The sequence below is a fragment of the Myotis brandtii genome, unplaced genomic scaffold (assembly GCF_000412655.1).
Source record: "Myotis brandtii unplaced genomic scaffold, ASM41265v1 scaffold29, whole genome shotgun sequence".
In the NCBI taxonomy this organism is placed as follows: domain Eukaryota; kingdom Metazoa; phylum Chordata; class Mammalia; order Chiroptera; family Vespertilionidae; genus Myotis; species Myotis brandtii.
This window is the reverse complement of record NW_005361075.1, coordinates 2,378,359-2,402,831: the sequence shown is the minus strand read 5'-3', so window position 1 is coordinate 2,402,831 and position 24,473 is coordinate 2,378,359. Positions and strand designations below refer to the sequence as shown.

At 47.8% G+C, this 24,473-nt stretch overlaps 1 protein-coding gene across 2 annotated transcripts; it reads left to right on the top strand.

The window, feature by feature from the left end:
• The first annotated feature begins 233 nt into the window (after positions 1-233).
• On the top strand, positions 234-24,473 carry ACVR1B (activin A receptor, type IB). 2 transcript variants are annotated; one of them, XM_014542108.1, is made up of 9 exons: positions 234-475; positions 2,493-2,732; positions 3,765-4,013; positions 7,371-7,601; positions 10,206-10,373; positions 11,540-11,696; positions 12,449-12,573; positions 15,717-15,847; positions 18,367-21,448. In XM_014542108.1, exons 2-9 carry the CDS (start codon positions 2,558-2,560, stop codon positions 18,490-18,492), a joined length of 1,362 nt encoding a protein of 453 aa, XP_014397594.1. In that variant the 5' UTR covers positions 234-475; positions 2,493-2,557; the 3' UTR covers positions 18,493-21,448. The 2 variants fall into 2 exon arrangements, 1 of the variants encoding a protein (XP_014397594.1); XR_001362665.1 differs by lacking the exon at positions 234-475 and adding an exon at positions 24,333-24,473 and having other exon boundaries at positions 18,367-19,032.

The window sequence follows — 24,473 nt, the reverse complement described above, 5'->3', positions numbered from 1 at the left end:
TCTTTCCTGTCTTACACCAAGATTGTTTAAGTACTTCCCAAAAATAATGAGCCACGTGTGGGTGTGTTCGCTCTCCAGGATGAATCACTGTGAAAGGGGCCGTGAACCAATGAAAGGAGGATAAGTATCTGGAATCAGAGACTCCTGGCTCCCAATTGACGACTCTGAAGTGAGCTTTTTTCAAAAGGCGGCTGCGGGTCTGGCCTGTGTGTCCCACTGTGCTCAGAATAGCCCTCTTGGAGTTGTTCGCTTTCCCTTCTCGCTTCCCAAAATAGACCCAATGCTGTTCTCTTTGCTGGATGGCCTGGTGTGTGTATTGAGAGGTGTTCACTCCATGGGGAACCCCTTTTGTGCTTGAATGTCCCCCTGACACAAAGGAGTGGGTATTGGCTTCCCTGAAGTAACAGGACTGCAGCTGGAGTAAAAGATTTGGATTGAGTATTCGGAAGGGCACAGAAGTAAATTTGTTAACAAGGTGAATAAAAGGGAGCAAATAAAGGTATTTGGTAAGAAAAATGGAGAAGGTTCTTTTAGTCTTTGTGTCTAAAAGGGTTGGGATTGAAGTTTAGGAGGCATTTACTTTTAAAAATCCTTCTAGATTTGGAATGTAGCCTAAAGGGTACCTGCTTTAAACTTCCTGCCTTTAAAAATGTAACACTACCCAAACCCTTCAGCAGGTAGCTACATGTTTTGGAATTTCTCCCTGAAGAAAGGGATCTGATCAAACGCTATGAAAAAAATAACCACAGGCCCTAGTTCTGTTTACCTGTCAGTGCTCTCTCTCCTTTGTTTCCTTGGCTGGGGATGGCAGGGATGTGTCCTTTACAGAAGCCTGAGAAAGGAGGGGTGTGACACTGAGATATTTAGAATCTGTCTTTGGATTTGAAAGCCAAGAGGTGCCTCCCATTGTATGGGAGAAAGAGACAAAGATAAACTGTTTACAGCCTAAAGGGGTGAGTTACAACAGACTGGGTTTTCATGGGACTGGTCATATATGTCTCTTCTCTAGGGGCCCTAGTTTGAATACCTTCCCACTCGGTATCCAGATAGTATCCACTTAGTGTCTAGTCTGGGACCTGGGTGGGCCCTACCACCTCCATCCCCTGTGAGTCCCAACCTAAGCATTGTAGTGGCTAAAGCCACACTCCTGCCCCTCCCAGAGGTCAGGGCTCGGTTAGGCTCATGGGAGACAGTGCTGGGCAGAACCAACTGCTGCTGTCTGTGCTATTCCTGTTAGACAGATAAATCAAGGATTTCAGACTCCAGGGCTGCTGAACTAGCTTTCAGAGGCACAAATTCACTTACAGTAATTTCCTGCCAATAGTCTACACTTATGTATACTACACACCCAGCAAAACTCACTAGGCCCAGAGATGATTGCATTCATTACCTATTTGAAAAAAACACACACACACACACACACACACACACACCGCATATAGACATATATTACTCTTTAAAGTGATATTCAGGGACCTTTCAGAATGGGTTAAACACATTGAGTCCTTTTTATGCATTAGCTCATTTAATCCTCACAGTAACTTTATGAGGTAGCCACTGATATTATCTTCTTTGGAGGGTACTGTTTTTGCCCTCATGAGAGAGGTACTTGCCATGGACTAAAGCAGTGGTCAGCAAACTGCGGCTCGCGAGCCACATGTGGCTCTTCCACAAAATACCACGTGCGGGCGCGCATGTATAGTGCGATTGAAACTTCGTGGCCCCGTGCGCAGAAGTCGGTATTTTGTGGAAGAGCCACACTCAAGGGGCCAAAGAGCCGCGTGTGGCTTGCGAGCCGCAGTTTGCCGACCACTGGACTGAAGGAAGAGGATGTTGGACAGTCAGGGGAAGCTTTTTTTTTAAATCCTCACCTGAGGATATGTTTATTGATTAGAGAGAGAGAGAAACATCAGTGTGAGAAACATCTATCAGTTGCCTTCCGCAGCACCCTGACCGGGTCGAACCCACAGCCTTTTGGTGCACAGGACGACGCTCCAACCAGCTGAGCCACTCAGCCGGGATGGCAGGGGAAGCTTTTCAAAGGAAGTGATGTTTAAGCTGAATTTTAAAGGATTTGTAAGAATTCGCCAGGAAAAAGAGCATTGCAGCAAAAGAGTATATGAGAGCATGCATACTGACTGCATTCAGGAGACTAGGCATCTAAATTTAAAGAAAAACGTCTTTCCCAGTCACAAAATTATTTGTATTAAGTCTAAGGCAAAGTTCAAAAGGTAGTTTCTCTGTGTCTCAGAGGCATAAAATAGAGCACTTAGAGGAAAATGGTGGGGCCTAGAAAGTCTTGTTTGTGAGCTGAATAAACAGGTGAAAAGGTTGTGTCTCCATTGACAGTATCATCTTTCTGACCCGATCTCTATAAAAGCTCCTTATTTTGGAACATCAAGGATGCTAAGGAATGATATTCTAAGTTTGTGAAAGGACCCGGGATAAGATCTAATCTTTGATGTCAATGTCTACTCCCAAATTTCCTGCAGCTCTGCTGTGTACGTGCACCAGCTGCCTACAGGCCAACTACACGTGTGAAACAGATGGGGCCTGCATGGTTTCCATTTTCAACCTGGATGGGATGGAGCACCATGTGCGTACCTGCATCCCCAAAGTGGAGCTGGTCCCTGCTGGGAAGCCCTTCTATTGCCTGAGCTCCGAGGACCTGCGTAACACCCACTGCTGCTATACTGACTTCTGCAACAAGATCGACCTGAGGGTGCCCAGTGGTGAGTGGACACCCTTGTTGGACTATTGGCTCATCTTGGAGGTGGGGCACCCCTGTCATTTCATCCTTCTCTACGCTTCCCAATCCCTTTGTTTGATGATAGGTAAACTTTTTGAAGTTCCCTAAGGCAGTGGTCGGCAAACTCATTAGTCAACAGAGCCAAATATCAACAGTACAACGATTGAAATTTCTTTTGAGAGCCAAAATTTTTAAACTTAAACTATATAGGTAGGTACATTGTCATTAACTTAATTAGGGTATTCCTAAGGCTTAGGAAGAGCCACACTCAAGGGGCCAAAGAGCCGCATGTGGCTGGCGAGCCGCAGATTGCCGACCACGGCTCTAAGGTGACAAGGGATGGGATTGCTCCCACATCAGGTTTGTAGATTAGAGGATGAGGGAGACAGATTGTTGTCAAGTTGGCCCCAGAGGTGAAAGCTGCATTTTGGATGGTGGCCAAGTGGCATAGGCAGCTGTTGAGGAGCGGGAGAACCAGGCAAGGAGGGGGGTGGGAGTGGTTGGGTATGGGACTGATTCTGAAGGAGGCAACCCCAGAGCCTCAGGAAGGGAGCTTTTGGGGTGGGGTGAAGGCAATACCGGAAAGAGGGGCTACAATTAGGCAAAAAGGGCAGTGATCAAGGCTGGGAAGTGTTAGACCTCACCCCTCTACAGGTCTGCCATTTAGAAGGCATCACTGAGGAGATAGAGGAGCAGGAGAGAGACTGGAGCAGAGCTTAAAAGAGTTACAAGTTGAAGAGTAGATCCTGGCATCTGTCCGGGCCACTGAGATGGGAAAAGTACCGTGAAATTACAAAGTGGGTTATGGATTTGACTGATGCAAAGGGCACTAAAGAGGTTTGCATTTGAGAGCAGACACACTAGCCCCATAAGACTGGAGAGGTCAAGCACACCTTGAGCATGTGGCGAGGGAACGGGCATTTCACTTAGAGGGAGGTGTTGGGGATAAATAAGGCCAGTGCATTCCCTTGTTTTGACTCTTTGTTCTTTCCCTCTCCTTTCTCACTTGACCCAGGTCACCTCAAGGAGCCTGAGCACCCTTCCATGTGGGGCCCTGTGGAGCTGGTCGGCATCATTGCCGGCCCAGTGTTCCTCCTGTTTCTCATCATCATCATTGTTTTCCTTGTCATTAACTATCACCAGCGTGTCTATCACAACCGCCAGAGGCTGGACATGGAAGATCCCTCATGTGAGATGTGCCTCTCCAAAGACAAGACGCTCCAAGATCTTGTCTATGATCTCTCCACATCAGGGTCTGGCTCAGGTACTGAGTTCTTCTGGCCTTGTGTCTGTCGTTGGCCTTCATCACTGCTTCCCAGCAGGATAGATAGAGCATTTCTGAGAAAGGCTGGACCTTACACTTGTTTCTAGCAGCAGTGAATCTTTTGGTGTCGTACTTCCCCTTCTTGTGGAGTCTGACACGTAATAAGATAAGGGGGGGCACAGAAAATCTTTCATTCCCTGGGATTCCAAAGGTCAAGTGCAAACCTCTCTCGTCCAGAAACTCTGCCTCTCTCCAAGTTCTATAACCAACATCTATTAAAATTCATCTGGTTCCACCTGAGCGGTGGAGTGCTCAATTTAAGGGCCCCTTTTGAGAAACAGGAGTGTGCCGCGTTCCTGTGAGGTGGTGACAGCTAATCATTGATCTCTGAGCAACCACAAGGGGAGTTTAAGGACATTGAGTGAAGCTGAAAGCTGGGTTTGGTGAATCATTGACTTGTTCCAGTTAACCAGAGGTTTTTTCATGCAGTTAAATAAAGGCAGCTTGGGCTTCCAGCACGGCATCAGCTCCATTTCTTGTCCTGCCTGTTGGTAACCGAGTCTTCCTTAGATGAGGGAATTGAACCAAACACTGGGCCTTGTCGTGAGACCAGGATTGGCAAAAGGGGATTGGATTGTTCGGGTCTCAGGGTATATAGCTCAGCTAGCTATTAGATATGAGTGTGACTGCAAAATAGTCTTTTCATGAAGATAAACAATTATTTTAGTGATGGTGGTATTTTGTTCTTGTAAAAAAATCATCCACAAAAATCATTATTGTTGCCAATGTAGCTAAAACATACAGAATCATATTTGTGAGAATTTTGTGTTTATGTATTTTTTTAATATATTTTATTAATTTTTACAGAGAGGAAGGGAGAGGGATAGAGTTGGAAACATCAATGAGAGAGAAACATTGATCAGCTGCCTCCTACACACTCCCCACTGGGGATGTGCCTGCAACCAAGGTACATGCCCTTGACCAGAATCGAACCCGGGACCCTTCAGTCGGCAGGCCAATGCTCTATCCACTGAGCCAAACCGGTTAGGGCATGTTTATGTATTTTTTTTGCCATGTGACAAGACTGTTCTGTAGGGAAATTATACCATCAGTCATAGCCAGACATTTCTCCTTGAACACAAGGAATACTTTGACATCTCTTGAATTTTAGTGGTTTTGCCTTTATTAAGCTCTGCAGTAGAGTGTGCCAAAATGATGGATGTAAACCTGTATACATTTAGGAAGAGAGAAAAATAGATGGCCTGTTCTTTGATGAAGGAAGAAGGGCAGTGGTTAGACCTTCCTGACTGCCTGTGACTTGATTTGCTGTCAGAGGAGGGTAGCTCGGTTTCCAGAGTCCAGCTGAGGCTCTGGAAGGTGCATGGTGGTTAGTCAGCTGGGATGAAGTGATTAATAACCATTTCTCTCTGGATGGTTTAGTCCAGTGATCAGCAAACTCATTAGTCAACAGAGCCAAATATCAACAGTACAACGATTGAAATTTCTTTTGAGAGCCAAATTTTTTAAACTTAAACTATATAGGTAGGTACATTGTTATTAATTTAATTAGGGTACTCCTAAGGCTTAGGAAGAGCCACACTCAAGGGGCCAAAGAGCCACATGTGGCTCGCGAGCCGCAGTTTTCTGACCACTGGTTTAGTCCATTCTTAATTCAGAATATGCAGAGCTTCCAAGGTGTTGGAGTTTTAATTCTGTGGATTTAAAGTGAATAAGTCCTTGCTGCTTACGTGACTTTCAATTCACATGAACAAATATATATATAGAACACCCTGTGGATAATACAGGATGAACAAAGATGAGAAGGAAGCTGATCCAAAGTTGGATAAAAGGGATGGAGATTGTTGGGAAAGGTCCTGCAGAGGAGGGTGCACTCAAAGGGGTCTTGAACACTGAATTTGAAGTTTTAAGAGAAATGAGAGGACAAGGAACATTCCAGGCCAAAGAAAATCTCTTGAGCAAAAGGACAGAAAGGCGTGAAAGTTCACCGAGTGTTTAGAGAACGACAGAGCCCAGCATGGCGTGGCCACGCTGGGGGTGGAAGGGGCAGGCTGTCCGGGAGGAAAGGACCTTGGGTGCTGTGCCTTTTCTGGCAAGATAAGAGGCATCTACGGAAACTTCTCCTGTGGAAGGAGTTCTGGCAGTGGTGTGGAGGATGAATTCGTTCATTTGCCAGCCTCCTGTTAGAGAGGGCAGGGTGAGGTAGGGCTGTGTGTGGGTTGCAGGGCAGGAGCAGGGTGAGATGGGAGGCAGAAAGACCAGTTGGAAATATTTTAAAGAAGGGCCTGAACTAGGACTGGCACAGAGAAGATGGGGAGTAGGGGTCCAAGTTGAGAAACTTTTTGCTGGCTCTATACTGCATGTAGTTAAAAGCATGAACTTTGGAGTCAGCCAGTCCTAGATTTTAATTCCTGTATTGCCACTTATTGTTTGTATGCATTTGAATGAGTTACTTAACCTTCTCCCTTTGGGCCTCAGTTTTCTCCTCTGTAAAATGGGGATAATAAAAGTACCCACCTTATAGATGTTTGTGAGGAAATGAGATAATTTATGTAAAGCCCTTAGCATAGTGCCTAAAGCATACAGTAAGTGGTCATTTACATCCACAAGAGTTAGGGATTAATAACATTTTTTTATTTGGTCAGGGAGAGGAAGTGAGAGAGTTAAGAGTTAGTCATGATGGTAGGGGTGGATTGGTAAGATAGGGAGACATTGAATGAGTCAAATGAGGCAATAAATGAGTTCTAGAAAGACAATAAAATTAATCTTAGAATAAGCATGGGTAGTCTCCCATTCTGCATCTGGAGCTCCACCTGTGAGCAGAACTTTGATCTCTAGATCCTTACATGCCCTGACCACAATTTGGGTTTCATGGGACACGCAGCACTGCCCTCTAGTGGCGAATGAGCAGAGAGCCAGAAGGTGCTCCCAGTGCTCAAGTCCTCACTTTCATCTTTTCTGCCCTCTTTCCTCTTCATCAGCATAAGGCAGATGTGGATGGATTGGCCCACAGGTGGCTGGTTACAGAGTTGATAAATCTGGTCAGATGTTTATATTAAAATCTGTCATCCACGCTAACGGAGAGGATAAATTGCTTAGATCAGGAACAGCTAATCCTTTGCATTTCCCTTTCTGTATTCACTCCCAGGCGCTGCCTGGCTTAGTCTTCTGGTGGACTACCTGGACATGGTACAGGGGCAGCCACAGCTCTGCATGGCCAGTGCAGCAGGGCAGCATGGGGCGCGGTGATCAGGCTTTTCCAGTGTGGCAGTGAGAGCGGGAGTTACAAAGTTAAGCAAAATTACAGTGTCCGCTTTCTTTCCATCCTTTGGTCCATAGGGTTACCACTTTTTGTCCAGCGCACAGTGGCCCGAACCATCGTTTTACAGGAGATTATTGGCAAGGGCCGGTTTGGAGAAGTGTGGCGCGGCCGCTGGAGGGGTGGTGATGTGGCTGTGAAAATTTTCTCTTCTCGTGAAGAACGGTCTTGGTTCCGGGAAGCAGAGATATACCAGACAGTCATGCTGCGCCACGAAAACATCCTCGGATTTATTGCTGCTGACAATAAAGGTAAAGGGCTGGGCGTGGAGACAGTGTGTCCTGAAGCCAACCATGGTCCCAGACGGAGGGGTGACTGGGGCAACACGGCTCTGTTTGCCTTCGTAGTTATTGCCCATAGAGAATCTAAATAAGGTAATGATTTTCAAACTTTTCTTCTACAAAAAGCTTATGTGGAAACCCAGGTTACTTAGCAAGTAAATAAGCAGTTATTAAGCAGGTGAACAGGGTAAAGCTCTTGCCCCTCCTGCTCACTTCCCTTCCAAGACACTCTCAACCCCTCCCCCAGGGTAGTCCCTGAGGGGCCCCACTGGAGGGAAGAACTGTGGCCTCAGCTCCGGCCAGGAAAGGAAGGCCCCGAAAAGCACGTCGCCCACGTTCGGTGGCAGGCACCCCAGCAGCAGACACAGTTCTGCAGTGGAGCAGGTGCAGCAAAGCAGCGACCTGCCTGCCGCCAAAGTGCCACCTCGTGGCTCAGACTCAGCGTTGGGTCCGCTTATACCCGAGGTCCCTTGTTTCCTCCTCCTCCTCGCTCCTGTTCTTGCTTTTGTTTTTGAGTCTTTCTTGTGCGGCCAGGCACGTTGTCATTTTTGAGGGCCTCATTCACTACAAAGGGATAAAGTAATGGTGAATTGTAGGATGTGATCAGGTAACATGCTGTTCTAGTGAGCACAGTCGGGGGTGAGATGCGGGTCAGGGAGGGCACACCTGAGCTTGACTGAGGCGGAGGTAGCAGGAGCTGGTCAGAAAGCAAAACCAGTGGAAGGTTCACTCCAGACAGGTGAGCAGAGGTGAAGTGTGTTTGGGAACCTGCAGTAACTTGGGTGGCTGTGTTACAGCAGAAGACGGCGGTGAGTCACGGAGGCCAGATTGTGAGGCCTTTTCGAGAGGAGTGTATTTTTTTATGAAATAATGGGTGGTAACTGAAATTTCATTCATTAGTTCAGTAACATCATCTATTGACAACTATAGGCAGGACCTCTGCCCATAGAACAAGACACAGTCCCTGCCCTCACAGGCCCCAGGAAGAGGGGACAGCAGACACACGGGGAGGTAGTCCACTTGGAGTCAAAGACCATGAGGTGATGGGCTTTGCCGTTTTGGAATCTCCTGGCAGTGGTGACCCAGTTTGCTCCCAGGGCACAGCGATTTTTAGAAGTTAGTGTCTACAAAGCCTACGGAAGATGCTAAGTATTTATGTTTCCTTCCTAAAACAGCAGCAGGCTGCGCATTCCTCACATTGCTGTGGGGGTTGGTAGTGATCTCGGCCTCCCCCAGCTGAAACGTCTTGGTCTCATACACAAGGGAAGAAGCGGAAGAGAATTTTTTACTCCTTCTGAACAAAACAACATCACCTTGGAATAAAACTTAAATCTTACATCTATTTTAAAGGATCAAAAGATGTCTTCCCTTTTGACGTATTGGCAGGGTCCTCAAGACTTGGGGGCTGGTTAGAGTGTAAGAGGGGTGTGTTGAGTGGACCCCTGTTCAGAGAAGCCAAGACTAGTGCTGTTCAGAAGCCACTCCCTTGATTGATCTGGCAGCTGTGTGAGTCGGTCTGGCTGTCGAGCCCACATTGGGACCAGGGGAGGGGGAAGTGGGACTCCTCTGACTTGCCTTTTTAACACGATATGTAGTACAGTGTCGTGTCCTGGAACCAGCACCGGCCTGGAATTTAGAAGATCTCAATCCAATTTTCCTATGGACTGCAGCATAACCCAATTAGATTGACAGCTTTTGGTTTTACTATTTCTCCCTCTCTTCCTCCCCCTCCTCCTTCCCACTGCACACACACCCACACCCACAATGTATAAGAGTGTATGCTATCCACCTTCCATTGCTCTTCTGAGGGCGAGACAACCTCTTTGGAATCCTTGGATGTGTGCTCGTCATGCCCTGAAAAGTGTTTTTTTGGTCTGGGATGCAATAATGCACAAAGGAGCTCTTTCCTGCTCAGAGCTCATAACCTGGAAAGAGCAGTGGATTTAGGAAAGAAATGCTACAAATGAGACAGGTGCTGGGCTGGGCTGTGCTCAAAGCGTCTTAGAGAATGGGGGTGGGGGAAGGTAGAGGAGGATATAGGGGGGATAAATGGTGATTTAAGGAGACTTGAGCACAATACAATATACAGATGATGTATTATAGAATTGTACTCCTGAAACCCATGTTACCACGATAAATTCCATTGTTGAAAAGGGGTCTTGCTGCAGAGAGGACCTGCGAAGCCTCCGCCGTGGCGGTGGGGCGCAGCCAGTCGTGGTTGCTAACGTGGAGAAGCGGGTCGCCTCAGGATCGGAAGCAGTGTTACTCTCTGAGCATACGCTTCCTCTTCTGGAGGCCTCTCACTTCAGAGTTGGGGTTACAGTGGGATGCTGTCCAGACCCTACAGCCACCTACGAGAAATAAGGGAGCGGGTCTAAGAAAGAAATGCTGTTCTGTCCTCCCTGGAGCCTGAAACACCTGCAGGTGAAACGGGCGCAGAGGAGGCCTCCGGAGGTGTGGAGGCGAGAGGTGGGAGTTCAGGAGCAACTGGAGTCCATGGGGTGCACATCTTCCTTTCCTTCTTTAACTGCTGTGGTTGTGCCTTTTCTGAAACTCTTCTGTGGTTCTCTGCAGATAATGGCACCTGGACACAGCTGTGGCTCGTCTCGGACTACCATGAGCATGGCTCCCTGTTCGATTATCTTAACCGGTACACAGTGACGATCGAGGGGATGATCAAGCTGGCCTTGTCAGCTGCCAGTGGGCTGGCGCACCTGCACATGGAGATCGTGGGCACCCAAGGTGAGTGGACCCAGCCGAGGGGCAGTGATGCTGGGTTGCCTTTAAAAGCTTGTACCATCCTGATTTGGTTCCCAGACACCTTCTTACTGAGAACGTTGGAGCTGGACCTCAGGAACTGTCGTCTAATCTGAAGGAGGGAGGTTTGGACTTGACTTGAGTGAGAACAAGAGGGTCTCCGGGGTTCTCCCACCTGCCTCCAGCACCCCCGCAGGGCTTGTGGGAAAGTGCGGGGATTGGAGCTGGTGTTCACTGAGCAGTCATCTCAGAAGTCCACAGTGCACAGGAGCTAAGACGATGCAGGAGGCTCTTGTGACAGGAGCATCGGTTTAGTGATTTCACACGTTCATTGGGGGCAGCTGGCTGAAAGACTGCTTGGTGGATTACGCCCTGGGCTTCCTTAGTCTAGGAAGGTTTTTCTGGAGGCAGAAGGCCTTGACCAGCCCTGGTTATTGACTGTACTATCAGCTCTTTAGGAAATCCTGGATCTTGTCACGGTGGCAGGGTGTGTTCCCTGATGCCTGGTTGACCAGGGCAACAGCACTTGCTGCCATGACAGAAAACCAGCCATTAAAAGTTTGGTCCTGTTTCTAGCCTCTGTCGGGTATCAGCAGTCTTTATTAACCCCTAGAGTGCTGGGAGCGCCTTCGCGCTCCTCCTGCAGTGTCACTATTAGATGCTAGTAGTTCACTCTTTATTGACAGATGGCTTTGCTGTAAAATCAGCAAAAATGCCTTGGCAATTTTAGCATAGTTCCTAGGATATTGGTTGGCACTCAAAGGGTTAATTGTTGGTGATTTTGTTTGATTCTAACAGCTAGCCAACACAGCAGTTTTTCTTTGAATTCCTCAGCACTTCAGTACTGGAGCGTAATAGTTCAGGGAAGGCGAGTAGTAGTAGTCATGGTAATATCATCTAATACACATGCCCTTCTGAGCTCATCACTTACCTACATTAATGCATTTACTCCTCACAACATTTCTGTGAAGTCAGTACTGGTGTTAGTCTGTTTAGTTGGGTTAAGTCGCTTTTCCAGGGTTACTGGGCTAGTGGGAGGCAAAGCCAGGACTCAAACTCACGGGACTTCCTAACATTCAGTCTGGCTGTAGACTCTTGCTTGTAACATTTTTACTACCTTTCTTTAAAGGTCCCTGTTTTTTCTCTGCCAGGGAAGCCTGGAATTGCTCATCGAGACTTAAAGTCGAAGAACATCCTAGTGAAGAAAAATGGAATGTGCGCCATTGCAGATCTGGGCCTGGCCGTCCGTCATGATGCAGTCACTGACACCATTGACATTGCCCCAAATCAGAGGGTGGGAACCAAACGGTAGGAAGGCCTGGGCCTCTGCCTTTGCCCTCTGCCTGTCCTGAGTGGTCCATGTGTGCCTTCCTCATTGTGCAGGAGGAAGTAAGAGAAGGTCTGCTTATCAGTTGAATCTCAGTGAATTTCACTAAGTTGTTTTGCTGCTTTTCCCTCCCCTTTGACCTGAATGAATGAATGACCCAGGGCCCAAATTGTGAGGCCTGAGGTGATCCCCTAATTTGCCTTACTGTGTGTGTGTGTGTGTGTGTGTGTGTGTGTGTGTGTGTGTGTGTGTCAAGTAGTATTAATTAGCTGACAGGGACTTTGATGACTATCTAGAATAATTTTCACATTATCTGCAACCAGGTAAGATAAAGAAGTACAGAATGAAATTTAAGCTCAACCTGTCACTGTGGCTACATCTAATAAAGTCCAAGACCCCAGTAGCAACTAGATATTACATATTGTTAGTGCCCTGTGATCCACAGTACAAATACCTCTGCCAAGAAATCAAAACATGCTAAAAATAAATCTTGATGTTAAAAAGTAGAGGTACAGATAAGAGTAGCCTATGCTACTTCCTAAAGCTATGCTGAAGAATTTAGATTCGAATCCAAAATATGGGAGTTTGCAATAAAAACATTGATCAGTTCCTCGTCCCCAAGGGACTTTTTGGGGGTGATACCCACATTCTGAGGGTCTCCAAGTCAGTACCTTGATTTAAGGAGAGAAGCCATCTTTTCCTCTGCATGATCATGTTTCCTTTGCTGTTGCAGATACATGGCCCCTGAAGTGCTTGATGAAACCATTAACATGAAGCACTTTGACTCCTTTAAATGTGCTGATATCTATGCCCTCGGGCTTGTATATTGGGAGATTGCTCGAAGATGCAATTCTGGAGGTACTTTTCTCTTCTGCCTTTTCTTGCTCCTGCCTCCCCGTCTAGGATGCTGATCACCTGAGGATGCTGGTGTTCTGCTGCCTCCTTTCTTTTTACAACCTGCCGGATGCCTAGTGACAGACTCCATCAATCACAGCGTTCTCATCAAATATGAGGGAACCTTGGAGGTAGCTGTGCGAAGGGTGTGTTCACTCTTTGGACCAGCTTCTAAAGTAGTGCTTTACATTGTGGTAAACATTCTGAAGGCCTATTTGGCTTTTTAAAAATTTTAAACAGATTGTTCTTATTGGGCCTGGAGGTTGCGAAAGTCCTGGGCAGGAATAGAATGGAGCTACTGCAGGGGTCTCCTTGATACAGGAGGCATTGTATGCTAACACACTGGCTCTCAAGCTGCGCTCCTGGGGAACATGGGTTTCATTGACAAATTAATAGTGGTAATTTCTCAATTTGTAGGATAAAGCTTACCAGTGTGTAGAATTTTCTCAAAATGAGTTTTTCTCCTGTACTTTTTCTTAAATCTTTGGAATTTGCAACTACTCACTTATGTCAGAATCCAGTAAAAGGTAGTGTCAGGTTTAGCTGAGAACATTTTTATCATCAGCTTAGTACATCAGTATTTTACAGTGACTTTCAAGTATGCTGCCCTCAAGTTCAAGAACCACTAGAGCCCTGCCCTCAGCCATTTATCTCTAATGTAAGAAATTCCAGTCAGGGGAAATGAAATGAATTAAAAAGAACTGGTGAGTCTTCCAGCTAGACCCCTTTCTGTGTTACTGTCTTTTTCTATCTATGATATTTTTGGTAAGATCCAAATTATGGAGAAGGCACCCAGGTACTCATAGAATTGTACGTCTAAAATTTTGATCCTTATATACAGAAAACAGATTAAGAAAATCTGGTCACACAGATCTTAACCTGAGTAACTTAATTTGTTCTTCCTCATACCATCCAGAAATTGGGGCTAAGTGTATAATAATACTAATAATGCTAACATTTATCCCTTTTTATGTATAAATTAGTTTAATCTTTACTATAAACCTGTAAAGTGGGTACTAATATTGTCACTATTTTGCAGATGAAGAAACGAATCATAGAGAGATTAGCTAATTTGTCCAAGATCATATGGCTGATAAACTAGGATTCAACCTGTGGTAAATTGAGGTCAGAGCTCAAGCTCCTAACTACCCCTGAGATAACTACCAAGTCAACTCTATTGCTTTTTGTTTTTTTATTTCAGAGAGGAAGGGAGAGGGAGAGAGAGAGAGAACCATCAATGATGAGAATCATTGGTCAGCTGCCTCCTGCACACTCCACACTGGGGACTGAGCTCGCAACTAGGGCATGTGCCCTTATTGGGAATTGAACTTCCCCTAATTGTCTCTATGGTTACCAAGGTGGACCTCCTGATTCATAGCTCGATGCTCAACCACTGAGCAACACTGGTCTGGCCGGACTCTATTTAAAAGTCTCTCCTATTAGCTCCGGATAGCAGAATTTTTCCTGGAAAAGGGCATGAGAAAGTTACATTGGATTTTTTTAAAATATATTTTTATTGATTTCAGAGAGGAAGGAAGGGGGAGAGAGACAATGATGAGAGAGAATCATTGATCAGCTGCCTCCAGCATGCCTCTCCTCTCCCCACTGGGGATCAATCGAGCCTGGGATCCTTCAGTTCGCAGGCTAACATTTTATCCACTAAGCCAAACCGGTTAGGGCACATTGAATTTTTTAAATTAATTTTTTATTATGGAAAATATTTCAGTGTGTAGCTCTGACTTCCAAAATAATACTCTTGTCACGCTTTTTTAAATGAACATTAATTCTTAATATCATTTAACATCAGTCAGTGTTGAGATTTCCCCAATTTTCTCCTGAACAGTTTGTTCAAAATTAGGGTTAATGTTCATTTGTTGCAGTTGATTGATGCATTGCTTAAGTCTCTTATAATCTACTAGAGGCCCGGTGCATGAAATTCGTGCACTGGAGGGTGGGGGGAGTCCCTCAGCCTGGCCTGCGCCCTCTCACATTCTGGGAACCCTCAGGGAATGTCCAACAGATGGACATCCTTAGTGCTGCCATGGAGGCGGGAGAGGCTCCCGTCAGTGCCACTGCGCTCGCCAGCTGTGAACCCGGCTCAGGGCTTCTGGCTGGGTGGCGCTCCCCCTGTGGGAGTGCACTGACCACCAGGGGGCAGCTCCTGTGTTGAATGTCTGCCCCCTGGTGGTCAGTGTGTGTCATAGCGACTGGTCGTTCCACCATTCGGTCAATTTGCATATTAGCCTTTTATTATATAGGATAGGTTTCACATCCCATTTCCCGCCCCCCATGTTTTTTTAATTGGAGAATCCAGTCTTTTGTCCCGTAAATTTTCCTGTTTGTCTCTTCATAGAGTTCTTGTGTTCCTGTGAATTTTCTGTGATAGTTAAATTCAATGACTACAGTCAGATTTTTTTTCCCCAAAAGTTCTTCTGTTACAAGGCACATAGTGCTGGTAACTCTATTTCTGTGATATTAACAGCCATCAGTGATCACTGTCCAAATCCAAATTCATTAGAGGTTGAAAAATGCCAATATTCTGATTCTATCAGCCTTCATGTATTAGCTAGATTTCTTCTTGGAAGAGAAACTTCCCCTAATTGTCTCTATGGTTACCAAGGTGGATAGTTTGAACAGGAACGGCAGGAAAAATACTTGATTTCCATTTATCAAAATAACAAGTGTTACCTATCATCTTACAAAGATGACCTTGATTTTGAGGGTTTTGCTGTTTAGTATAATTATGAACTGGAAGACTTTTTTTTTGAACTGGTGGATTTTAAATATTTGTTTCCATTAAAGTTATTAATCTTACTATTGCATAAATGTTCTCATCTTTGACTGGTTGGGAGCTTTTCAAGTTGGTGCCTGTCGACTTGACCTCAGTAGTCTTTGATAGTTTTCTTGCCTTTTGGTATGAAAAAGATGTTTCTGGCTAATCATCTGTACCTCTTGTCCCATCCCTAGATCCACCGAGCTCTCCAAGGAGCCCATTCCCTCCTAGTGGGACGTGGTGTGTGCGGGCCACAGTGTGCTTGTTCTCATTGGAGTTTGACTCATCTCCTCCTTCTGTTGGTAACTCAGGTGGACATTTTCTCTTCTTCCAGGAGTCCATGAAGAATATCAGCTGCCATATTATGACTTAGTGCCCTCTGACCCTTCCATTGAGGAAATGCGCAAGGTCGTATGTGACCAGAAGCTGCGTCCCAACATCCCCAACTGGTGGCAGAGTTATGAGGTAGGAAGCTCCCCTACCTCCTGCTGCTTTTCCGTCTGCATGGTTTTTCTACCTTACCTGACAGGGGGTCCAACCCCTGAGTGTGTCTGTTACGATAATACCACTGTGCTATGATTTTATATACTAAGCCCTGAGAGGCCACAGTCCCTTGTCCTGGGCACTGTAGGGTCCCCTTTGGAATCCACAGCCTAGTAGAAGCAGTTGGCCCTGGGGACACAGATAAGATAGGTGGTCAACAGGAGACAGAAACAAAAGCCTAGTGGGAGCTCTTAGACCTGTCTAACTGGAAAGATGACTTGGTGAGTACATGTCTGTGAGGGAGGTGGCCTTTATAACAACTCAGAAGAGCGGAGGAGGATGCGGAGAATTTGAATTTGGGGGAGATGGCAGATGAAGTGAACAGGGAACAACGTGGCTGACTGGTGTAGCTCAATAGTTGAACATCAACCTGTGAACCAGGAAGTCAGGGTTCGATTCCGGGTCAAGGCACATGCCCAGGTTACAGGCTCGATCCCCAGTGTGGGATGTGCAGGAGGCAGCTGATCAATGATTCTCTCTCATCATTGATGTTTCTATCTCTCTCTCCCTCTCCCTTCCTCTCTGAAATCAATAAAAATATATAGTTTTTAAAAAACAGAACATTTTGTGTAAAGAATTGAAATGACAAATTTATTATAGAGTCCTAATGAACATGGAGTTCTGGGGTCTTAGAGTCTTCAGGGGGAGCAGGTTTTGCCTAGCTAAGTGCACTTGGGCCTCTTTTTCCCTCATAGCTCTGCTTTTTTTTTTTTTTTTTTCAGAGAGGAAGGGGGAGGGAGAGAGAAACATCGATGATGAGAGAGCATCATCGATTGGCTGCCTCCTGCACAACCTCACTGGGGATCTAGCCTGTAACCCAGGCATGGGCCCTGACCCAGAATGGAGCGGTGACCTGGTTCATAGGTGGCTGCTCAATTACTGGCAGGCAGCTCTGCTTTTTAGGAATATAACCACTAGAGGGCGCTTCTGCATTGACCAAAAAATTACTTCGTTCACATTTTAGGTGATGTCCTCTCATTGCATAACAGCAGCATTTTCCAAATGTTCCTTGGAACCCCCAATTGGGTTTACTTCAGAGGATGAATGTGAGGCTGGAAGAGCTGCTTTTACTGCCCTGCCCCACCCTCTGTTCAGTCACCACTGTTTGTATTGTTGGGACTCTACTCAGGAAAGTAGGAAAAAAATATTTTTCCTCTCTGAAAATTCCACTGTTAAACGGAATTTTGAAGAATAGTGGCCTTGAGCAGCAATCGAGGAACTTTATAGCCCTCGATAACCAGTAGCGGTCCTTAGGCGACCTTCCATGTCACCTTTTGGCCTGACTATAGTGGTCGCCTGTGTCATCTTGGCAATGACAGTGTAGCTTTCGGCCTCTGACAAGATTGCTTTCAGGGTCTAGTTTCCACTGGGGCCTTACTAATTGTTCTTTTAAAAAGTAGCATATGGCCCTAACTGGTTTGGCTCGGTGGATAGAGCATCAACCTGTGGACTGAAGAGTCCGGGGTTCAGTTTTGGTGAAGGGCATGTACCTTGGCTGCAAGCTCGATCCCCAGTCCCCAGCCCTGGTCAGAGCATGTGGAGGAGGCAACCAGTTGATGTGTCTTTCTCACATCGATGCTTCTCTGTCTCTGTCTTTCCCACTCCCTTCCACTACCTCTAAAAACAAACAAACAAACAAAAAAACAACCAATGGAAAAAATATCACTCCGTGAGGATTAACAAACAATAAAAAGTGGCAGATGAGCCCTGGCCAGGTAGCTCAGTTGGTTAGAGCATTGTCCTGATATGCCCAAATTGTGGGTTTGATTTCCGGTCAGAGCACATACAAAAAAGTAACCAGCCCGTCCGGCGTGGCTCAGTGGATGAGCTTCGACCTATTAACCAGGAGTCGCAGTTCAATTCCCAGTCGGGTATATGCCTGAGTTGTGGACTCGATCCCCAGGGTGGGGCAGCCAGTCAGTGATTCTCTCTCATCATTGATGTTTCCATCTCTCTCCCTCTCCCTTCCTCCCTGAAATCAATAAAAATTATTAAAAAAATAAAAAGTTAAAAAAGCAACCAGTGAATGCATAAATAAGCGGAACAACAAATCTGTCTCTCCCTCCCTTCTTTCCTCTCTCTAAAACCAATAAAAAATTTTTTTAAGTAAAAATAGAAGAACAATCATGAAAATGGATTCTCAAACCTGATAGAAATGATTGTCAGACCACAGGTTGTTGTGGGTGTTTTGTGCAGATGATGGGGTGGCTCGCGGTGCTTGCAGGGAGCTCCCCCTCCTGCGGAAGCTTTCTCCTTGTGCCTGCACAGCCTGGCCCCTAAGGAAGGGCTAGCCATGGGGACAGGGATGCTTGCAAGGTGTTTCCCTAGGTTCAGAGGGGAGAGGAGATCCTGGCAGACTTACACGGAGAAATGAGGGGCCTGGGGACCAGAATGGCTTCCGTGGGGCAGGGTCACAATGATGCCTCTGGGTCTCCGTGCAGGCGTTACGAGTGATGGGGAAGATGATGCGAGAGTGCTGGTACGCCAACGGCGCAGCCCGCCTGACTGCTCTGCGCATTAAGAAGACCCTCTCCCAGCTCAGCGTGCAGGAAGATGTGAAGATCTAACCCTTCTTCCCTCCCCTACATGCAACCTGGGCAGCGAGGACTACACAGAGCTGCCATGTCGAGCGTACGATGGAGGCCTACCTCTCGTTTCTGCCCAGCCCTCTGTGGCCAGAAGCCCTGGTCCGAAAGAGGGACAGAGCCCGGGAGACCCGCTCACTCCCATGTTGGGTTTGAGACACAGACACCTTTTATACTTACCTCCTAGTGGCATGGAGACTCTGAGCGAACGGTGTGAGAACTCGGTGCCACAACTCCTAACTGGTTGTAGTGGGAAGTCCCGCCCAACCCGGTGCGCCTGGGTACATCCAGGAGTGGTGACGGCGGCCTGGAGGGCCCAGGTGAAGCCGAGTGCTAAGCAGCACTGAGATTTTCCTCCAGGAACCAGCCCCGGCACCGAGGTGGCCCAGAGGAACCTGAAGCGCAGCCCCTCTGGCAGGCAGTTCTGGGCCCCGTGCTCCACCCTCGCCCAGACATCGGCAGGGGCTGCCAGCGGAGACGGAATCCGCCCCTGTCTGTCCAGCCAGGTGTGCATGTGCTGAGGTGTGTCTCCTGTTGTGCCTGGTCTGTGCCACGCCCTTATGTGTGTGCGTGCGTGCGTGTACGTGTGTGTGTACGTACATACGTGTGTGTGCGTGTGTGTGTCTGTAGGTGCGTACTTCCCTGCTTGAGCTTTCTGTGCATGTGCAGGTCAGGGGTGTGTTCTTCATGCTGTCTTCGTGCTGGTGCCTCTGTTCAGTAGTGAGCAGCGTCTCGTTTCCTGGTGCCCTGCCCAGAGGTCTCCTCCCTGCCCCCGCCCCTGCCCCTGCCCCAGAGCTCTGAGCCACGGTACCCTCCTTCCCCACAGGCCGCTCTGCCAACCCTGCGTGAGCACCGCTCTCCATTTCAGACTGGAACCAAAGCTGGCCCAGCAGGCTTTGGGGTCCAAATGTGAGGGAGGGTGGGTGGACAGGGAAAGCAACTTGGTGTGAGTCTTGGGCGTGTGGTCAGCTGCCACCGTGGGAAATGAGCCAGCCCAGGGCATGGTCCTCGCAGCATCCAGGAAGGCCCAACGCGTTTGCAGCCCAGATCGTGGGACTCGGATTAGAATGTCACATCTGTCTTTCCTGTCCCAGATTCTGGAAACAGCCGTGTATATTTTTGGTGGTGGTGGGTTTAGGGTGGGGAAGGGAAAGGGGGGCAGGGAGTGGGGAGGGAGTGCGGGTGGGAGGGAGGCATCTGCATGGGTCTTTTACTGGATTATCTGATCATGGTGGAGGGAAGGTAGGAGGCTTGTACCCACTTCAGGGGCCCTGCTAAAGGGAGCAGCCTGAGCCGAATCATATTTAACCTGAATGTAGTAGTGAACGATGTCTAGAAGCACGGTTGTGGGTGGTGGTTTGGTCACCATAGCTTAGGTATATAATAACTTTGAAGCCATAACTTTTAACTGGAGTGGGTTTTTTGTTGTTTGTTTTTTAATTTTATTGGGAGGGTCTAGATTTTAACTTTTTTTAATATTATTAAGTTTTTATAAAAGGAAAACCATCTCTATGTGATGATTACCTCTCAATTTATTTGTTTTTAAAGAAACCCTTACAAAAACAACCACAAAAAAAAAAAAGCTTCAATCAAGCGCACATAGCTCAATCACACTGGAAACGCCCGTCCTTGTCCTGAGCCTGTCCCCACTCCACAGGAGAGGCCCGTCCTGCCCTGGGGGTTAGTCTCTCTCGCTTCTGCCCACCCACCCCCAGTTCCAGGAGTGGCTTGGGGCCAGGGCCCTGGCCTGTTGTGCACTGTCCAGCTGGTTGCTCCTTCTCCAGGCGTTTCCTCAGCTAATGTTGAGTGCCTGTTGGGTGCCAGGCACTGTGCTAGGTGCTGGGATACGGCTGTGAACAAGACAGGCGTGGGTCCTACCCTTGGGCACCGAGGAAGGACCTGATCCAAGTTGGTGGGTGCCTGTTTTGAGACCAGAAGTTTCATACAGTCGGTGGTTCTGAGAGCCTTTGAGCCCGAAACGATTGCTCTCATAGAAGACCACCGAGGAGCAAGGATGCCTCCCACACCAAAGAGACCGGTGGTGGGCACGAGCGCCCAGTCACTGCGTTCCTTCTGCGCCTCCTCCCTGCCCGGGGAGCATGGTGTGGATGCAGCTGCACAGCACCCCTGCCTCCAGCCAGCGACTCGCTGCCAAAGCTTGTGGAGGAGGGAGCCCTCTCCCTGCTTCTGTCTCCCCCGATGCCCCTGGCCTTTCTATTTATTTTCCTGATGTGTTGCCTCTTTCCTTGCATTAAAGGAGATTTCCCCCTAACTGTTTGGGCCAATTTACTGGCTATTGACTAATTTCCCTTGAATACCAATTGTGTCATCAGGGGACTTCCTTTCCTCACCTCTGCCCTGCAGAACCTGGCGGGTTCTAAGTGGTTATGGGATTAGACTCCCCGTGCCCATCACAACCAGCCTCTGGGATCTGCCAACACTCCTCGACCCAGGGACTCCCAAGCCACTAGCCTGCTCCCTAGGTGGCCCTTCTGTCCTCACCACACGTACATCCAGCTCCTCCCCCCTGGGGAGGACTGAGCAGCTTTTTGGGAAGCTCCCATCCTCACCCTCGCCACTCTTAACCATAAGCGTTAGGAGTTTAGAGAGCTGGGGAGAAACTACAGCCTGAAGCTGTGGTGTTTGGCCCCCTGAGGCTAACCCTGACCCTTAGGGCGACCTGCACCTCTGGATTCTAGGTTCACAGACCAAGGCCAAGCCCGTTCTTTTGTTGCCATCAAGGCCCCCGAACGGCATTCTCGGTACTTCTGTTTGTTTTTGTACATTTTACTAGAAAGGATTGTAAAATAGCCACTTAGACACTTTACCTCTTCAGTATGCAAATGTAAATAAGTTGTAATATAGGAAATCTTTTGTTTTAATATAAGAATGAGCCTGTCCAATTTCTGCTGTACATTATTAAAGTTTTATTCACAGAGCTGATCTGGTGCCATCTGTTTTCCATCTGTGGATTGCGCCCAGCTGTTGTCAGGGGAGTGGGCCCGGGCAGATGTTCTCAGGTGGCGTTTCTACCCTCCCACTGGGCTGGGCAGCAGGTCACAGAGAGGAGCTGACCCGCCCCTCTGGGGTCTCCCTGAGACTGTCCTCTGTTCCGTGGAGGGAGAAGGCCTGGCGCGTGAGGGAGTGGGACACTAAACACCCTTTCCTGGGCTTTGTATTTTAGTCTTGTAGCATTTTCCTCTTTAGACAAAAGAGGGTCTTGATCCTGCTTAGTCGCAAACCACGTAGTCTCGAAGAGCTCTCCTCAGTTTCTGCTTCCCCTCCTAAACTGGAGTGTAAATGTGAGTCTGGGGCTTTGAGATGTGAGTCTCCAGTGGTTCCTCTGGCATTTTCAGTGTGTGGGTGGCTGTGAATGTCTGTCTCTAGGCTGAGGGAACCTGGGATAAAAGTCCTAGAGTCATAGAATTTCATGTGTAGGTGGCACCCTAGGGGTCCCCTAGCCCACCACCCCGTGGGCACTTGCCTCCCGACAGCGTCCCGCCCCGTGGTTGTGGGCCACGTGATTCCGAACCTCCTGCTGAAACACTCGGGACCACAACTTGCACCTGCCGGCAGGCGTCTGCTATGGAGAACGCTCTTCCTCATGCAGAACCGGGCAACCTCCATGTGACTTCCATCCTCAGGCGCTTCAGAGCAGCTTCCTCTCTTCCATATAAGGCCCTTCCCATACTTGAAGGCAGCTGTCATGTTACCATGAGTCTGGCAAAGCTTCGAGTTCCTTCAGTTAATATTAGCAGATACTTACGTGTGCTGAGCAATGTGCCCAAATTTGCTTTACGTATATTAATTGCTTTCATCATAAAAGAGTGTGAGGTGGGTGTTATTGTCCTCTCTTTATGGTTAGGAATCAGGGTTAGAACTCAAGTAACTGGCCAGTAAGTCAAATAAGCTTAGCTCACAGGCTGGAAGAGACCTTGGGTTTAGGATGTCGGACCGCAGGCTGCAGCCCTTCAGCCTTGGCACCATCCAGCCTCCATGGTCCACGGTTCTTCCCCAGGCCAGCTGCTCTCCGCCGAGCCAGCTAGAGCCCGGGCCAGGAAGGACACGTAACATTTCACCTAGGCGTTAACTGGCAGCACAGACTAGAACAGGAGCCCCGGACTGTGCCTGACACCTGCAGGTCACATCCCATGGCTGCATCTCATGTCTCAGGTTGAGTAGAATCCAGCCACCTTCTCCTTCCTCCATCCTGTATAAGGGAAGTTGAACTCAGGTGCAGGACCACATATGTTTACCCTATTAAGTTTTAGCATAGATAGAACCTGCCCATTGCTCCAGCCTGTCGATATTTTAAAATTCTGATTGTTTGCCTAGACCCGTGGTCGGCAAACCGCGGATCGCGAGCCACGTGCAGCTCTTTGGCCCCTTCAGTGTGGCTCTTCCACAAAATACCACGCGCGGGCGCGCACGTACAGTGCGATTGAAACTTCGTGGCCCATGCGCAGAAGTCGGTATTTTGTGAAAGAGCCACATGTGGCTCGCGAGCCGCGGTTTGCCGACCACTGGGCCCTAGACTTTTTCATTGTTTTCTCATCTGAGACTGTGGGGCTGGAGAAAACCAAGTAACTTTTAGAAGTTGGCTTTAAGTTTGGCATATATCCCCATTACCCAGGTTAGCTGCTAATTAAATGCTCCCTGGCCACAATTCTTTGATGCACAAAGAAAACAGCAGAAGCCCAGGTAGCTTGCTGAAGTGGGCAAGTATTACGGCCGCTGCATCTCTTTGACCTACCTGTCTGTCGGAAGGAAAGGTGAAGTGGTTTGTAGCTAATCTCAACCCAGTTCAAAAAACAGTCACCTTGCAGGCATGGGCCTACAATTCACTAGGCTGTGGATTGCAGGTTCAACTTCATTCTGGAAATCAGAATGCCAACAATTCTGGTACCTGTTCATGTGCCCTTGGAGGTTACTAACGGGGTTTCACCTTTGTAAGGCCCCGTACAGGAGACCTGAATTCATTTGACTGGTGTATCACTTGGGTTTTCATTACACACATTTTACAGTTCTGCTTCCTCCTTCGTCCCAGGCCATGTCTTCTGGTCTTTGCACTCTGGAAAACATGACTGCTAAAAACAACCAAAACAAAATAAGTAGAGTAGGAGCCTTCAAGAGACACGCAGGAACATGGAGGGATGCAGAATGAAGGTGGCGGGAGGGGAGGAAGCTTTGGATCCAGCCAGGAATGCTGTATTAGGGTTCCCCAGAGAAAGAGAACCAGTAAGGTAGGTGGGTGGATGGATGGATGGATGGATAGATAGGTATTTTAAGGAATTGATTCATGGTTGTGGAGGCTGGCAAGTCTGAAATGAGGCCAACGAGCTAGAGAGCCAGGGAAGAATTGATGATGCAGCCTTGTGTCCGAAGGCAGCCTGGAGGCAGAATTCCTTTTTCCTCAGGGACCTCAGTGTTTGAAGGCTTTCAGCTGAGTGGATGAGGCCCAACCACATTTGCAAGGCAATCTGCTTTGCTGAAATTCTACTGATTGAAAGGTTAGTCATATCTAAAACATGCCTTCACAGCAATGTCTAAGCTGGGGTTTGACCTAACACCTGGCAGCACACCCAGCGGGAAGCTGATGGGCACCCCATGGTCAGACAGGAAGGCATTGAAGGGATATGGCAGAGAGCCCTGGGTCTGTCTGGGAATGCTCTTTGGAAGCCAAGGATGGGGCTAATGGGATAGGAAGGTTTAAGGAACAATTAATAATAAATTGATTGTGATTAAATAAGCATTTGTTGAGCAACCGTAGTGTGTAAAGCAGAAGGCAGAATGAACAGTCTGACCCCTTCTCTTCACCACAGAGAGAGGATCTGTACGGAGAGAACGATGAAGCGGATCTTGGCAAGTCCCGTTACGGAGCAACACATAGCGAGTGATGGAAGCACTGATGACAAAACACATAATGAGTGATGGAAGCACCGATGCTGTGCCTAGGGAACTGA